A 17182-nucleotide genomic window follows, 5' to 3' on the forward strand; every position below is an offset into this window, starting at 1 on the left:
AGCAGGTTTATTGAGACATAATTCACAGACCATACAATGCACCCATTTAAGAGTACAACCCAGGGGCTTTCAGTATATTCACAGAGTCACTGCAATGGATCTTAGAACCCCAAAAAGAAACACCATAGGCCAGGCACAGTGGTTCACACCTGTAATCCCAGCCCTTTGGGAGGCCAAGGTGGGCGGATCACCTGAGGTCAAGAGTTCGAGACCAGCCTAGCCAATGTGGCGAAACCCCGTCTACTAAAAATACAAAAATTAGCTGGGCATGGTGGCAGGCGCCTGTAATCCCAGCTACTCGGGAGGCTGAGGCAGGAGAATCACTTGAACCCAGGAGGTGGAGGTTGCAGTGAGCTGAGATCACCCCCACTGCTTTCCAGCCTGGGCAACAGAGCAAGACTCCATCTCAAAAAAAAAAAAAATGGCATCAGAAGATCTGAGGCTCTCCCGTCCCTGGCAAGCAGACCTCTGGCCCCTGGGCAGCTGGTGTTTTAGGGTACCCAGGATTTGTCTTAACCCGGTATGGTGAGACTCACAGACCCAGAAATGACCGTCAGAAAGGAAGAAGTTTATATTCACAGTCCTCTGGAAGCAGGAGGCAGTGCACACCACACAGGGGCCACACGGGGAAGCACCAGGGTCGGTCGAGGGACAGAGGGGAAAATATGGACAGGAGTTTTCATTGTGGTTTCCCGGGGAACAAACGGGCCAGGCAGGGTGAGCAGGCTCAGGACGGGGCCCTGAGTAATGAGGGCAGCGGGACCGTGGCCAGGAGTGTGAGAGCCCCATAAAGGAGGCAACCGGGGGTCTGAGCTCTGCGTTAGCTGCAGACCCTTTACTGTCTCTAGAAACTGGCCAGCCCTGGGAGGGGCTGTGCGTCCATGGTCAGCAAAGCCCCAAGATGTCAGAGCATCACAAATACGGAATAACAGGACATAATCAATACAGTGGGTCTGTGGCAGGGCCACTGACTCATGTCTTGACCCATCAGCTATTTCAGTGGCCGCACGTGTTCCAGGAAGACTCAATTTATGACTATCCACCTCTTATTCTATTTCATTTTATTTCATTCTTTTTCAGAGTCTTGCTCTGTCACCCAGGCTGCAGTGCAGTGTGGCAATCATACCTCACCACAGCCCTGAACCCCAGGGCTCAAGTGATTTTCCCACCTCAGCCTCCCAGGTAGCTGGGACTACTGGCACACACCAACATGCCTGCCTAATTTTTTATTATTGTTTTTTAAGAGACGAGATCTCACTATGTTGCCCGGGCTGGTCTCTAACCTGCTGTCCCTGGTCATGACCCCAACATGTGAAAACTTCAGTGTCTTCTAAATAATCAAAGGAAGATTTACATCTATTCTCGTAAATTTAGCACTACCAATAGTTTATTAAAATTCTTTGGAATTAGCATTTCTTCTTTCTTTCTTTCTTTTTTTTTTTTTTTTTTTTTCTGCCATCAACTTGATTTTGGGAATTGGCATTGCTTACATGCTGTTTTTTGTTTGGTTTTGGTTTTGGTTTTTTTTGAGACAGGCTCTCACTCTGCTGCCCAGGCTGGAGTGCAGTGGCATGATCTCGGCTTACCACAACCTCTGCCTCCCAGGCTCAAGCAATTCTCCTGCCTCAGCCTCCTGAGTAGCTGTGATTACAGGTGTGCACCACCACTGCCAAGCTAATTTTTGTATTTTTAGTAGAGACAGGTTTTCACAATGTTGGCCCGGCTGGTTTTGAACTCCTGACCTCAAATGATCTACCCCCCCCTCAGCCTCCCAAAGTGCTGGGATTACAGGTGTGAGCCACAACACCCAGCCAGATGCTATTTTAGTGACTTTTTCTTCTATGGACTATTGTATTAGAGCAGAATTAATCTGATTTCAGTCAAGACCTCAGTCCACAAGCAACCATCTATCTGTCAGCCATGCCAGGATGCTGCTGGGCAAAGGATATATCTCGGGATTTGCACCATATTTGTACGTTTAGGTCATAATCGCCTGGGTGGAGTTGAGTGTTGTACAGAAATGGCAGGAAATGCCTGTCCTGGACCGTGTCGCCTTTGGTTTAGGATTCCTGTTTTTTTACATATGTGTTGCTTTGTGAGTGACATCTTCAACTGCTTTGTCTCCTATAACAATAGTAATTGTTAGTCATGTATTATGACATCAGAATGTTTCTGGCCACTGAACAAATGTCATCCTTGCTGTGCTGGGCTGTGGAAAGAATGAACAGCTACTGAGTATATGTGCAATGTGCTGTTACACAGCTTAGTGACTGATGTCTTAATTGGCAAGAATTCTTGACTCTTCTGCCAGAAAATCTCTAACACATACCCACCTGCACATTAACAATCACCTTCAATTTACAGCTAAATTAAAAGTTGCTCAGAGGCCTGCTACGGTGGCTCAAGCCTGTAATCCCGGCACTTTGGGAGGCCGAGGCGGGTGGATCACCTGAGGTCGCGAGTTCGAGACCAGCCTGACCAACATGGAGAAGCTCCGTCTCTACTAAAAATACAAAATTAGCCAGGTGTGGTGGCACATGCCTGTAATCCCAGCTACTCGGGAGGCTGAGGCAGGAGAATCGCTTGAACCCGGGAGGCAGAGGTTGCGGTGAGCCGAGATCTCACCATTGCACTCCAGCCTGGGCAACAAAAGCGGAAATCCGTCTCAAGAAAAAAAAAAAAGTTGCTCAGAGAATGCTGAATCCTCTCCCAGGAGAGCTGCTGCGAGTACGTTTTCCCTAGGGCAAGCTCTGCCCACCCCATGGTTTATAACTCCATGTTCCCAAGAAAGAGACTTCTAGCTGCTCTCTTCCTGTAACAGACAAGCCAATGGTGTGTCGGGACCTAGGAGCCAGGAGGCCACGGGACAGATCAGATTTCTTTTTTTTTTTTTTTTTTTGGTCAGATGGAGTCTCACTTTGTTGTCCAGGCTGGAGTGCGGTAGCATGATGTCAGCTCACGGCAACCTCTGCCTCCCGGGTTCAAGCGATTCTCCTGCCTCAGCCTCCCGAGTAGCTGGGATTACAGGTGCCCGCCACCATGCCCAGCTAATTTTGTATTTTTAGTAGAGATGGGATTTCATCATGTTGGTCAGGCTGGTCTCGAAATCCTGACCTCAGGTGATCCACCCGCGTCAGCCTTCCAAAGTGCTGGGATTACAGGCATGAGCCACTGCACCTGACCTGACAGATCAGATTTCTATTTCTCTCCTCTCCCCTCCCCTCCCCTCCCGTCTTCTCTTCTCCCCTCCCCTCCCCTCTCTTCCCCTCTCCTCCCCTCCCCTCTCCTCTCCTCTCCTCCCCTCTCCTCTCCTCTCCTCTTCAAGAAGGTGCCGCTCTGTCACCCAGGCTGGAGTGCAGTGGCGCAATCATAGCTCACTGCAGCCTTGAACTCCTGGGCTCAAGCAATCCTACTGCCTCAACCTCCCAAGTAGCTGAGACTACAGGCATGCGCCACTGTGCTCAGCTAATTTTTTATTTTGTGTAGAGACGGGGTCTTGCTATGTTTCCCAGGCTGGTTTTGAACTCCTGGCCTCAAGCGATCCTTCCACCTCTACCTCCCAAAGTGCTAGGATTACAGGCGTGAGCCACCATGTCTGGCCCAGATTTCTTTTTTTTTTTTTTTTTTTTTTTTTTTTTTTTTTTTTTTGGAGACAGTTTCGCTCTTGTTGCCCAGGCTGGAGTGCAATGGTGCGGTCTCGGCTCACCGCAACCTCCGCCTCCCGGGTTCAAGCGATTCTCCTGCCTCAGCCTCCTTAGTAGCTGGTTTTACAGGCATGTGCCACCACGCCCGGCTAATTTTGTATTTTTAGTAGAGACGGGGTTTCTCCATGTTGGCCAGGCTGGTCTCGAACTCCCGACCTCAGGTGATCCGCGCGCCTCGGCCTCCCAGAGTGCTGGGATTACAGGCATGAGCCACTGTGCCCGGCTGCCAGATTTCTTTTTAATGCTGCTCTTTGTCCTTACCTGGGCAAAGCTTTAAGATACAATTTTATAAAATGTAAGAGTAAACTAGCCAAGTAGCCCATCTCAACTATGCTTGTCAAATAGGAGGGGAAAACTGAACCTAATGAATGATAGTTGAGTTTTATTTATTATTTATTTATTTTTGAGGCGGAGTCTCACTCTGTCGCCCAGGCTGGAGTGCAGTGGCACAATCTCCGCTCACTGCAAACTCCGACTCCCGGATTCAAGCGATTCTGTGCCTCAGCCTCCCAAGTAGCTGAGATTACAGGCATCTGCCACCACGCCTTTCTAATTTTTTTTTTTTTTTTTTTTTTTTTTTTTTTTTTTTTTTAGTAGAGACGGGGTTTTCCTGGCCAGGCTGGTCTTGAACTCCTGACCTTGTGATCCACCCACCTCGGCCTCCCAAAGTGCTGAGATTACAGGCGTGAGCCACCGCACGCAGCCATAGTTGAGCTTTATTAAGAGTTGCATCTTGGGAGGCCCAAAGTAGGAGGACCGCTTGAAGCCAGGAGTTCAAGACCAGCCTGAGCAACATAGTGAGACCCCCCCCCCCATCTCTCTACAAGAAAATATTTTTAAATTATACAGCACACCTGTAGTCCCAGCTACTCAGGAGACTGAGGCAGAAGGATTGCTTGAACCTAGGAGTTTAAGGCTGCTGTGAGCTATGGTCGGCCACTGCACTCCAGCCTGAGCTAGAGTGAGACTGTCTCTAAAAATAATAATAATTAATTTAAAAAGTTGCATCTTTCCATGAGTAGGTGAGCTTGTCAGCGGACACATGTATCCTGTGATCTGAACCCTTAAATTAATGAACAGATGGGTGTAGACAGCCGTTTGCGGCCCCTGTTGATGTTGGGTTGGTTTATAATCACCGTATGGAACAGAATTGGAGCCTCGCGTCCACCGCGATGATAGAATTCTATTCGAGTGCTGATGACCGGGGGCGGCTAAACACCATGCCCTGCCATCTCTGGGTCTTGGAGTCACCCTAACATCTGATCTCAGATTAATTATCATCATGTGCGAGGTTTTGGCATGAAGCACGCCAGGCTCACAGTTTCATGATCTTAGACTATTTACAGCAAACTCAAACAGCTCACTTGCTTTTTACACCCTGCAAAGACCAAGGGAGAGAGCCTAGAGGGTTTTTATTTTTTTCTGTTTTATTCTATCGAAGCAGCAAATACTGCAATTTCCACAGTAAATGGTCACAGTGGGGACCAATATCCTGCCCTCCAGACCCGCTGCTTCAGCCAATACAGCAAGGGAAGACGCAGCTCTGTTTTCTAGAAGGATCCCACCGAGGCATAAAAACGGCACAGCCCAGCCTGGCGCCGCGCCGGGTCCCGGAGCCCCGGGCGCGAACATGGGGAATGCGCACTCCAAAAGCGGGGACAGGCACGCCGCGCTCCCCGGCCGCCCCGAGCTGTCTTTTTATGGCTCTTTCCCCAGGAAATGGAGCGAGAACGTCTTCTTGGATAACGAGCTGCTGACCTCCAAGATCCTGTCCGTGCTGCGGCCTCAGTCGGAGCGGGGCTTCCGCGCCGGCGACCTCCGCTACCCGACCCACTTTCTCAGCACCAACTCTGTCCTTGCCTCTGTCACAGCCTCGCTCAAGGAGCACCCCCGGGGCACCCTCCTGTCCGATGGCAGCCCGGCCCTGTCCAGGAATGTCGGTATGACGGTCTCTCAGAAAGGGGGTCCCCAGCCAACACCGAGCCCGGCTGGCCCTGGGACGCAACTCGGGTAAGCCGGGGTCCCCTCTGTGCCCTCGGGTGGTTGGTGGCATTCCCCGGGGAGCTGTTGATAGTCTCTCCAGAGGGAGACCCCGACTTAGATCTGTGTGAATCCACAGCCCCCGTGCTAAGCAGAGAAATTCCCATTAACGCTTGCTTCCAGGATCCACTCCTTTTTTGCAAAAACGATGCGTCCCGGGTTGTATTCGGCCGCTGGTGGAGCCAGTTTGCTTAGTGCCCTCGAGGGATCCTTGGACTTGCTCCTTAGGCCGGGCTCCTTACTTACTCAAGGCGATGCTCAAAGTCCTGCTGGGTGTGTGTGGAGGCGGCGTCCCATTATCTGTGCCTTACCTCGTTTTATAGGACTTCAAAGTGGTTCCCTTGATAATGCCTGCAGCGGTGTCCGGGTAGAAAGTGATGCTAGAAGCTGATATGTTTGTGGTGACTATTCCATGAGTTCGTGGGAAAGGGAATAGATTATCATTTTCCTCTGAGTAAGGACTGCCCTCCCACCTTGACGATGAAACCATTTCCACTGAACTCCTGGTAGACAGAATCCCAGGGGCCCCCAGTGGGCTCCGGTGGTCTATCAAGGAAGCTGCAATCCACACCCCGTTAGAACGTAACTAAACATTAAAGGAAGTTACTGTGGAAGAAATCCTGATGTGACATTGACAGATAATCTCCCCTATCTCCCCTCCCCGACCACTCTTTTTTTTTTTTTTTTTCTTTAGACAGAGTCTCACTCTGTTGCCCAGGCTGGAGTTCAGTGGCACAATCTCGACTCACTGCAACCTCCACCTCCCAGATTCAAGTGATTCCCCTGCCTCAGCCTCCCAAGTAGCCGGGATTACAGGCACCTGCCACCACGCCCGGCTAATTTTTGTATTTTTAGCATGGATTTTGCCATGTTGGGCGAGCTGGTCTCGAACTCCTGACCTTGGGTGATCCGCCTGGCTTCAGCCTCCCAAAGTCTGGGATTACAGGCATGAGACACCGCACCTGGCAAATCTCCCAATTTTTAAAAATGATCTGTAGACAAAGTTGAGGCTTCTGTGAAAATGTGGAGAGTTCTCAGAGAGTATGGAGTCGGATGGAGTCACCAATGTGCCTTTGTTGCATGAGGTCGTGTGTGTTTAATTCACTTTTCTAAAACAATTGTTTTTATTGTTTGCACTCAGACCAATCACAAGAGAGATGGATGAAGCCGATTCTGCATTTTTAAAATTTAAGCAGACAGCTGATGACTCTCTGTCCCTTACATCTCCGAACACTGAGTCCATTTTTGTAGAAGGTATGGTCATCTCCGCTCTCTCGCGGCTGCCACACAGTTCCTGTCTCTCCTGGGAAGAGCTGGGGCTCGTGTCTGCATGTCTACCGGAGGGAATTGGGGTGGCGTGGCTCTGGGCCCCCAGCAGCCACACCTCGCTCTTCCCTCAGATCCCTACGCCGCCTCACTGAGGAGTGAGATTGACTCAGACGGCCACGAGTTTGAAGCTGAGTCCTGGAGCCTCGCTGTGGATCCAGCCTATGCCAAGAAGCAAAAGAGGGAGGTGGTGAAAAGACAAGATGTCCTTTACGGTGAGGAGTCCACAGCCCTGTGCCACCACACCAGCCCTCCACTCTCTTCTCTGCTCCCTCCCTTCCTCCCTCCCTTCCTTCCTTATCTTTGTCTTTCTCTCTTTCTTTCTCTCTTTCCTTCTCTCTTTTGTTCTCTTTCTCTCTTTCTTTTTTTTCTTTTTTGAGACAGAGTCTCTCTCTATTGCCCAGGCTGGAGTACAGTGGGACAATCAGAGCTCACTGCAGCCTCGACCTGGGCTCAAGCAATCCTCCCACCTCAGCCTCCCTACTAGCTGGGACCACAGGCATGGGCCACTACACCTGGTGAATTTTTTTATTTTCTGTAGAGACGGGGGTCTCACCATGTTGCCCAGGCTGGTCTCAATCTCCTGAGCTCAAGTGACCCACCTGCCTGGGCCTCCCAAAGTATTGGGATTATAGGCGTGAGCGACAGTGCTTGGCCTCTCTTTGTCTTTCTCTGTCTTTCTCTCTCCTCTTTTGGTGCAGCCCTGCCTCCCATGCCAGGGAAGAGACTGTCGGAGAGGATTTTGTTAGAATACGTCCCTGTGGACGTGTCTGGCTGAATGCTCAGGTCTGGCTGCTTCTTCCGTTGTTGGTGGCTGTCTTAGCCTGTATAGGCGGCTCTCATAGAACACCATACACAGGGTAGCTTAGAAGCCACGGAAGTTTATTGCTCACAGTTCTAGAGGCTGGGACGTCTAAGATCAAGGCGGCGGCAGACTTAGTGTCTATGGAGGCCCCATTTCCTGGCTTCCTGATGGTGGCATCTGGCTGTGTCCTCACAAGGTCTTCATGGTCTTTCTCAGGTCCTTTTTTTTTTTTTTTTTGAGACAGGATCTCACTCTGTCACCCAGGCTGGATGCAATGATGCAGTCTCAGCTCACTGCAACCTCTGCCTCCCAGGTTCAAGCAATTGTCCTGCCTCAGCCTCCCGAGTAGCTGAGATGATGGTGCCTGCCACCATGCCCAGCTAATTTTTTTTTTTTTTTTTTTTTTTTGAGACAGAGTCTTACTCTGTCGCCCAGGCTGGAGTGCAGTGGTTCCATCTTGGCCCACCTCCATCTCCCGGATTCAAGCAATTCTCCTGCCTCAGCCTCTCGAATAGCTGGGATTACAGGTGCCCACTGCCACGCCCAGCTAATTTTTGTATTTTTAGTAGAGGCGGTGTTTCACCATGTTGGTCAGGCTAGTCTCGGACTCCTGGCCTCGTGATCCGCCCACCTTGGCCTCTCAAAATGCTAGGATTACAGGCGTCAGCCACTGTGCCCGGCCATGCCTGGCTAATTTTTTTATTTTTTGGTAGAGACAAGGTTTCACTGTGTTGGCCAGGCTAGTCTCGAACTCCTGACCCCAAGTGATCTGCTCACCTCGGCCTCCCAGAGTGCTGGGATTACAGGCATGAGCCACCACCCTTGGCCCTCAGGTCCTTTTCCTAAGGGCACCAGCCCCCGTGAGGTTCTCTCTCCTTAGGACCTCATCACCTTCCAAGGGTGTATCACCTCCTGATACTATCACCTTGGGGGTTCGAATTTCGACATACGAATTTTGGGGGACGCAAACATCTTGTTCATTGCAGTCTAGGTCTGGTCAGGGACACACACAGATGTGATGTATGAGTTTTAACAGCCACAAGAGTGTTCCTCAGAACACTCTTCTTCCTAAAAACAGACCTGATAGCAGGGCATGGTGGTACGCACCTGTAATCCCAGCTACTCAGGAGGCCGAGGCAGGAGAATCGCTTGAACCCAGGAGGCGGAGGTTACAGTGAGCTGAGATTGTGCCACTGCACTCCAGCCTGGGCAACAGAGCAAGACTCCATCTCAAAGAAAAAAAAAAAAAACACGGACTTAAAATGTCGTCCGTTGGGTTGATAGTGGGCGCAAAACCCTCCTGTGATGGGGAGGCCCAGGGCTCTCTCCTTCCCCTGCTCCTTCAGGCTGTGACCCCCCGCAGTACTCTAAACCCTGGATACCCTGGAAGTAAGAAAGATCCCAAAGGCGCAAGGTCTTATTCAGACAACTGTCAGAAGCCAGTTCAGCACGTGAAGGGCAGGCAGCACCCGCGACTGCCCAGCGGGGTCATGGAGCCAGCATGGCTAAGTCCTGCCATCTGTGTCCCTGCAGAGCTGATGCAGACGGAGGTGCACCACGTGCGGACGCTCAAGATCATGCTGAAGGTGTACTCCAGGGCCCTGCAGGAGGAGCTGCAGTTCAGCAGCAAGGCCATTGGCCGCCTCTTCCCATGCGCTGACGACCTGCTGGAGACGCACAGCCACTTCCTCGCTCGGCTCAAGGAACGCCGCCAGGAGTCCCTGGAGGAGGGCAGCGACCGGAATTATGTCATCCAGAAAATCGGTGACCTCCTGGTTCAGCAGGTGGGTGCAGCCGTGTTCATCTCAACAGTCTTCAAAGCCTCTGCCTTGTCTCTGTTCCTTTCTTCTTTTTTTCTGAGATAGGGTCTTGCTGTGTTGCCCAGGCTGGAGTGCAGTGGTGCAGTCACAGCTCAATGCAGCCTCAACCTCTCAGGCTCAGGTGATCCTCCCACCTCAGCCTCCCAAGTAGCTGGGACTACAGCTATGCGCCACCATACCCGGCTAAATTTTATTTTTTGTAGAGATGAGGTCTCACTCTATGGCCCAGGCTGGTCTTGAACTCCTGAGCTCAAGTGATCCTCCTGCCTCAGCCTTCCACGTAGCTGGGACTCCAAGGAACACCATGCCTGGCTAATTTTTTATTTTTTGAAGAGTTGGGATCTTGCTTTGTTGCCCAGGCTAGTCTCAAATTCCTGGCTTAAGCAATCCCCCTGCCTCGGCATCCCAAAGTGCAGGGATCACAGGCATGAGCCATTGTGCCAACCTGTTCCTTTCAATAATAAAACGAGAGTGGCCCCTGAGGACACACAGTTCTGGGCCCCTTACAGCGATGCCTGCAGTTCATATTCTAGAAACACAGAGACCTAAATTAGCCAGTGTCCCTGGCTGAACACTAATCAATGTTACGTTCTTCTGTGCTCTTATTTGGTTGGTTGGTTTTTGTTTTTTGGTTCAAATCACTTATGCTTTCAACCGTTCAAAGCATACCTGTTGACTGAGTGCAGTGGCCCACACCTGTAATCCCAGCACTTTGGGAGGCCAAGCAGGTGAATTGCTTGAGTCCAGGAGTTCCAGACCAGCCTGGGCAACATAGCAAGACCCCGTATCTACAAAACATGAAAATAAATTAGCCAGCTGTGGTGGTGTATAGCTGTAGTCCCAGCTACTCAGGAGGCTGAGGTGGGAGGATCACTTGAGCTTGGGAGGTCAAGGCTGCAATGAGCTATGATCATGCCACTGCCCTCCAGCCTGGGCAGCAGAGCAAGACCCCATCTCGGGGGCGGGAGAAAGCATACCTGTGAACCAGCACCATCCGTGGTAATGGTATTAACCCCAAATGATCACCCTAGGCCAAGATTTACCCAGGGGAGCTGTGCCCCTCATGTGACCTCAGACTATTTGCTCGAAGCATCTTGGGCCAGCTAATTAGAAGAACATTCCTTTTGCTTTTTATGTTTCTTTTTTTGAGACGAAGTCTCGCTTTGTCGCCCAGGCTGGAGTGCAGTGGCGCAATGTCGGCTCACTGCAACCTGCACCTCCCAGGTTCAAGCAATTCTCATGCCTCAGCCTCCCGAGTAGCTGGGATGACAGGCGCCTGCCACCACACCTGGCTAATTTTTTTTGTATTTTTAGTAGAGACAGGGTTTCACCATGTTGGCCAGGCTGGTCTCGAACTCTTGACCTCAGGTGATCCGCCTGCCTCAGTCTCCCAAACTGCTGGGATTACGTGTGTGAGCCACTGTGCCTGGCTTGCTTTTTATGTTTCTAACGTCCTTCGGCTGAAATTTACTTTTTTTCTCAGCTCTTAGGAAGTTTTACAGCATCTGTGATGTAGCAAAGCCCCAAAGCAGAAGGTTTTTTTATTTTACCTTTATGACACCTTGCGAGTAGACACCCCAAACTGAAGCATTTCTCTGTTTGAGGACATATTAGAAAATGGAACTGCAGCTGGGTGCTGTGGTTCACACCTCTAACCCCAACACTTTGGGAGGCTGAGGGGGGTGGATCACTTGAGGTTATGAGTTCAAGGCCAGCCTGACCAACGTGGTCAGGTTAGCCAGGTGTGGTGGCGGCACCTGTAATCCCAACTACTCAGGAGGCTGTGGCAGGAGAATTGCTCAAACCCGGAAGGCAGAGGTTGCAGTGAGCCGAGATTGCACCACTGCATTCCAGCCTGAGCCACAGAGCAAGATGCTGTCTCTAAAAAAAATAAAAGAAAGAAAATGGAATTGCAAATAAATCTAATATTTATTTTAGCAGAGTCAGACGAATTAGATGAAAATATACTTTGGCTGGCCAGGCGCTGTGGCTCACGCCTATAATCCCAGCACTTTGGGAAGCTGAGGTGGGTGGATCAAGAGGTCAAGAGTTCGAGACCAGCCTGACCGACATGGTGAAACCTGGTCTCTACTAAAAATACAAAAATTAGCCAGGCATGGTGGCGTGCACCTGTAATCTCAGCTACTCAGGAGGCTGAGGCAGGAGAATCGCTTGACCCCGGGAGGTGGAGGTTGCAATGAGCCAAGATCACGCCACTGCACTCCAGCCTGGGTAACAGAGTGAGACTCTGTCTAAAAAAAATTAGCTGGGCGTGGTGGCGGCACCTGTAATCCCAGCTACTCGGGAGGCTACAGCAGGAGCATTGTTTGAACCCAGGAGGCGGAGGTTGCAGTGAGCCAAGATCGCGCCATTGCACTTCAGCCTGAGCCACGGAGCGAGATGCTGTCTCAGAAAAAAAAAGAAAGAAAGAAAATGGAATTGCAAATAAATCTAATATTTATTTTAGCAGACTCAGACGAATTAGATGAAAATATACTTTGGCAGTTTTCGTGTTTAATTAACATTTCCATTCTTTTATCAGTTTTCAGGTGAAAATGGGGAGAGAATGAAAGAAAAGTACGGTGTGTTTTGTAGTGGCCACAATGAAGCTGTTAGTCATTACAAGTTGCTGCTTCAGCAAAACAAGAAATTTCAGAACTTGATCAAGGTAAAAACAAATTTTTTTTTAATCAAAAACTTATATTCTGGCCAGGCGCAGTAGCTCACGCCTGTAATCCCAGCACTTTGGGAGACTAAGGCGGGCGGATCATGAGGTCAGGAGATCGAGACCATCCTGGCCAACATGGTGAAACCCCATCTCTATTAAAATACAAAAAATTAGCCGGGCATGGTGGCACACACCTGTAATCCCAGCTATTTGGGAGGCTGAGGCAGAGGAATTGCTTGAACCCAGGAAGCGAACGTTACAGTGAGCCAAGATCATGCCACTGCCACTGCACTCCAGCCTGGCAACAGAGCAAGAATCTGTCTCAAAAAAACAAAAACAAAACAAACAAAAAAAAACTTACATTCTTCACTGTGGGGTTTTTCCACAGAATTGTAGAGTCTTGGGACTTGGGAATTATAAGGCATCTGTTATGTAGCAGTGATTTTCAAGGTTTGGTTTGGGTTTTAACTACAACCCCATTCAGAACACATCAGTGAAATCTTACGTAGAATCTTGAGATGTAAAATAAAGCAGGCCAGATGCAATGCCTCACACCTGTAAATCCAGCACTTCGGGAGGCCAGGGCAGGAGGATCGCTTGAGGCCAGTAGTTCAAGACCAGCCTGGGCAACATAGCAAGATCCTGTCTCTACAAAAAATTTAAAAATTAGCCAGGCATGATGGTGCACACCTGTAACCCCAGCTACTCCAGCAGCTAAGGAGGGAAAATCAGTTGAGCCCAGGAGTTTAAGACCAGCCTGGGCAATATAGCAAGATCCCATCTCTATTATATAAAATACATATATATACACACACACATATTAACAAAATCAATCAAAGAAAGCATATCTAGACTTTGTTCCTTGCCAGGCCACAGGGGCCCCTGAGAGACCCCTGCAGCCCTCAGCATGGGACCTGCTGACCATCACTTTGTGTCATCACTGTTTGGATGACACAAAGGATCGTTTGAAGGGGCTGCCCTGCCCCAGGAACTGGCCCTCCAGAGCTGGCCTGTTTTGCCTTGGGGCTGCCGTCTGTCTTAAGGAGGGTTACTCCAGCTGGGCACGGTGGCTCACACCTATAATCCCTGTAACTTTGGGAGGCCAAGGCGGGAAGATCACCTGAGGTCAGGAGTTCGATACCAGCCTGCCCAACATGGTGAAACCCCGTCTTTACTAAAAATACAAAAAAATTAGCCAGGCGTGGTAACACACTCCTGTAATCCCACCTACTCGGGAGGCTGAAGCAGGAGAATCACTTGAACCTGGGAGGCAGAAGTTGCAGTGAGCTGAGATCACACCACTGCACTCCAGCCTGGGCAACAAGAGCAAAACTCCATCTCAAAAAAATACAAAATAAAAAAAGGAGGGTTACTCCAAACGTTTGTCCCTTTGCTGGTCTGTGTTCGTCCCTGGAGCATGTAGAATGATCTTCCTTCCTCCTTTGTGTGAGCGTGGGTAGGTGCTTGAAGCCCAGCCGGAGTCAGCCAAGTCAAGGGAGACCCAACCTCCCGCGTCCTAGAAACCACACTTGGATGATGGCTAGTTGGTTCTATCAACATTTACCTCTTTAGAGGCCCTAACACTGCTGATTCCACAAGAGCTGCATCACCTGTGGCCTGGCTAGGACTTGGTTCTGCAGTGGCATTCTACACCCAGTGGTCCAAAGTTAGGAGTGACATGCATTTAAACTTCATTGCATTATAGGTAGGTGGGAAAGGGAGAGGATCGTTTTGGAGCTGCAGTTCCTCGAAGCCAGGAGGGGGATTCCAATATAACCTCTGTCCATGGACTCTTGCAAATCCCACAGCAGCTCTGGGCCTCTTTAGTGGCTCTTTGCAAATGCTAGCATCCCTAAAATGCATACAAGAGCAGCGGGAGCAAACAAGCAGAAAATGTGCTATGCTCCCGAGAGAGTGTCAGGTGACCCCTTTTGGTTCTTAGCCAGAGGTGAGCATCAGAAAGCGTCCAGGCTGGGCGCAGTGGCTCACGCTTGGAATCCCAGCACTTTTGGGGAGGCCAAGGCGGGCGGATTACTTGAGCCTAGGAGTTTGAGACCAGCCTGGGGAATATGGCGAAACCTCATCTCTACTAACTACAAAAATTAGCCAGGTGTGGTGGCGCACACCTGTAATCCCAGCTACTCGGAGGCTGAGACAGGAGAATCGCTTAAACTCGGGAGGCGGAGGTTGCAGTGAGCTGAGATCACACCCAGGGACCCATTCAAAAGGCACATGCCCACTCTAGTTCTGGGGGGTTCCAGGAGTCATGGGTTAGGGGGTGTGTGTTCATGTTGACATCGTGTGTGTGGACAGCTTGACAGATGATTTCCATAACAACCAACTGGCTGGTTCTCATTTCTTTCATTTTTTTAGAGTCAGGGTCTTGCTCTGTCGCCCAGGCTGGAGTGCAGTGGAAGAATCATGGCTCACTGCAGCCTCAAACTCCTGGGCTCAAGCAAAACCTCCTGTCTCTGCTTCCTGAGTAGCTGGGACTACAGGAGTGTGCCACCATGCCCAGCTAATATTTTCATTTTTTGTAGAGATGACGTCTTGCCGTGTTGCCCAGGCTTGTCTCAAACTCCTGGTCTCAAGCGTTCCTCCTACCTTGGCCTCCCAAAATGCTGAGATTACAGGCACGAACAACCACATCTGGCCTTTGGTGGCCTTTGTGTATACAGCAGGTGATCCCTGCTTTCAGGTATCTCGTGTCTATCTCCTCCAAAGTGGCAAAGGAAAGGTCCTGGTGAGCTGAGAAAGGAAGGAGCCCCCAGCCTTGGCAGCCGATTGTTGACGAATTGGGCAGGAGCCGAGATGTTAATGCAGGATCTTGCTGTCCGTTTCCGAGATGTTAATACGGGATCTTGCTGTCCATTTCCGAGCTGTTAATGTGGGATCTCGCTTTCTGTTTCTGAGATGTTAATACAGGCTCTTGCTGTCCATTTCCGAGATGTTAATATGGGATCTTGCTTTCTGTTTCCATTTCTGAGATGTTAATACGGGATCTTGCTTTCCATTTCCGAGATGTTAATACGGGATCTTGCTTTCCATTTCCGCGATGTTAATGCAGGATCTTGCTGTCCGTTTCCGTGATGTTAATGCGGGATGTTGCTGTCCGTTTCCGAGATGTTAATGCGGGATCTTGCTGTCCGTTTCAGAGATGTTAATGCAGGATCTTGCTGTCCGTTTCCGAGATGTTAATGCGGATCTTGCTGTCCGTTTCCGAGATGTTAATGCGGGATCTTGCTGTCCGTTTCCGAGATGTTAATGCGGGATCTTGCTGTCCGTTTCCGAGACGTTAATGCGGGATCTTGCTGTCCGTTTCCAAGACGTTAATGCAGGATCTTGCTTTCTGTTTCCTAGAAAATTGGCAACTTCGCCATTGTGCGGCGGCTTGGCGTGCAGGAGTGCATTCTCCTGGTTACGCAACGCATAACCAAATACCCAGTGCTGGTGGAGCGCATCATCCAGAACACGGAAGGTAGGCCTTCTCCCCACTGCCCCGCCTGCCCGTGCTGCTGCAGCACGGGGCTCTCTCCGTGTACCCACTCCCTATTTGAGCAGCAAACTGGATAAATTCCCTTTGAAATCCACTTTGCTGGGTGCTGGGGTTCCTTTTTTTTTTTTTTTTTAAGAGACAGAGTCTCACCCTGTTGCCCAGGCTGGAGTGTAGTGGTGAAATCATAGCTCATTGCAGCCTCCAACTCCAGGGCTCAAGTTATCCTCCTACCTCAGCCTCCCAAGCACCTAGGACTACAGGCATACGCCACTACAAGCAGTTATTATTATTTTTTTTTTTTGTAGAGATGGGGTCTCGCTGTGTTGCCCAGGCTGGTCTAGAACTCCTGGGTTCAAGTGATCCTCCCACCTCGGTCTCTCCAAAGTGCTGGGATCACAGGCATGAGCCATCACATCTGGCCTGGGTTTTTTTGTTTGTTTTGTTTTGTTTTGAGACAGTCTTGCTCTGTTCCTCAGGCTGGAGTGCAGAGGCACGATCTCAGCTCACTGCAACCTCCGCTTCCCAGGTTCAAGCAATTCTCCTGCCTCAGCCTCCCGAGTAGCTGGGACTACAGGCACCAGCCACCACACCTAGCTAATTTTGATATTTGTAGTAGAGATGGGGATTCACCATGTTGATCAGGCTGGTCTTAAACTCCTGGCCTCAAATGATCCGCCCACTTTGGCCTCCCAAAGTGCTGGGATTACAGGCGTGAGCCACTGTGCTGTCCCGAGTCTGGCCTGGGGTTTTTGATACAAGAAAGATGGGGTGGTCAGCACCAGGAAAGCAGGAGCCAGTCTTATTTGCCAACTGTTTCCCCCAGCCCCTAGCACAGGCTGGGCCACCGCAGGCCCTCAGTGTCAGTGTCTGTGGAAAGGATGAATGCATGGAGATGGTGCCCTGGTGGTTCAAACAGACCCAGAGATGGCCTCTGTGTCACATGACCAGGGCTGAGCAAGGGATGTGTCTGGAGCCAGGGAGGCAGAGAAGGGCAGGCAGTCCAGCCGGGAGTTCTGGGAGCCAGGGCCATGCTGACCACAGCTCTTGCTTCCCCAGTGAATTCAGGCTGTGAGAGGATAAACAAGCTTCCCCGCTATAAAAGCCACATCCTTGGAGTAGGAGGAGCCAGATCCCAGTCACAACAGGAGGTGGAGGGAGTCTTTTTATTTTTTTTAATTAATTAATTAATTTATTTATTTATTTTAAGACAGCAATAAGACACTCTTATTGCCCAGGCTAGAGTGCAGTGGGATGATCTTAGCTCACTGCAACCTCTGCCTCCCGGGTTCAAGTGATTCTCCTGCCTCAGCCTCCCAAGTAGCT

At 50.2% G+C, this 17182-nt stretch overlaps 1 protein-coding gene across 3 annotated transcripts in view; it reads left to right on the plus strand.

Moving 5' to 3' along the window:
- LOC100454400 (rho guanine nucleotide exchange factor 18) overlaps positions 1-17182 on the plus strand; it is a 74618-nt gene that overhangs the window by 37481 nt on the left and 19955 nt on the right. Inside the window, exons 2-7 of one of the 3 annotated variants that reach the window (XM_024237614.3) lie at positions 5576-5714; positions 6886-6998; positions 7145-7285; positions 9409-9659; positions 12238-12363; positions 15724-15841. In XM_024237614.3, coding sequence (XP_024093382.1) covers positions 5647-5714; positions 6886-6998; positions 7145-7285; positions 9409-9659; positions 12238-12363; positions 15724-15841 — 817 coding nt within the window. In that variant the 5' untranslated portion in view covers positions 5576-5646. Of the gene's footprint in view, positions 1-5319; positions 5715-6885; positions 6999-7144; positions 7286-9408; positions 9660-12237; positions 12364-15723; positions 15842-17182 lie in introns of those variants that run through there. The other 2 variants (XM_024237615.3, XM_024237613.3) reach the window with 2 other exon arrangements.

This window comes from Pongo abelii, chromosome 20 (genome assembly GCF_028885655.2).
Source record: "Pongo abelii isolate AG06213 chromosome 20, NHGRI_mPonAbe1-v2.0_pri, whole genome shotgun sequence".
Lineage (NCBI taxonomy): Eukaryota > Metazoa > Chordata > Mammalia > Primates > Hominidae > Pongo > Pongo abelii.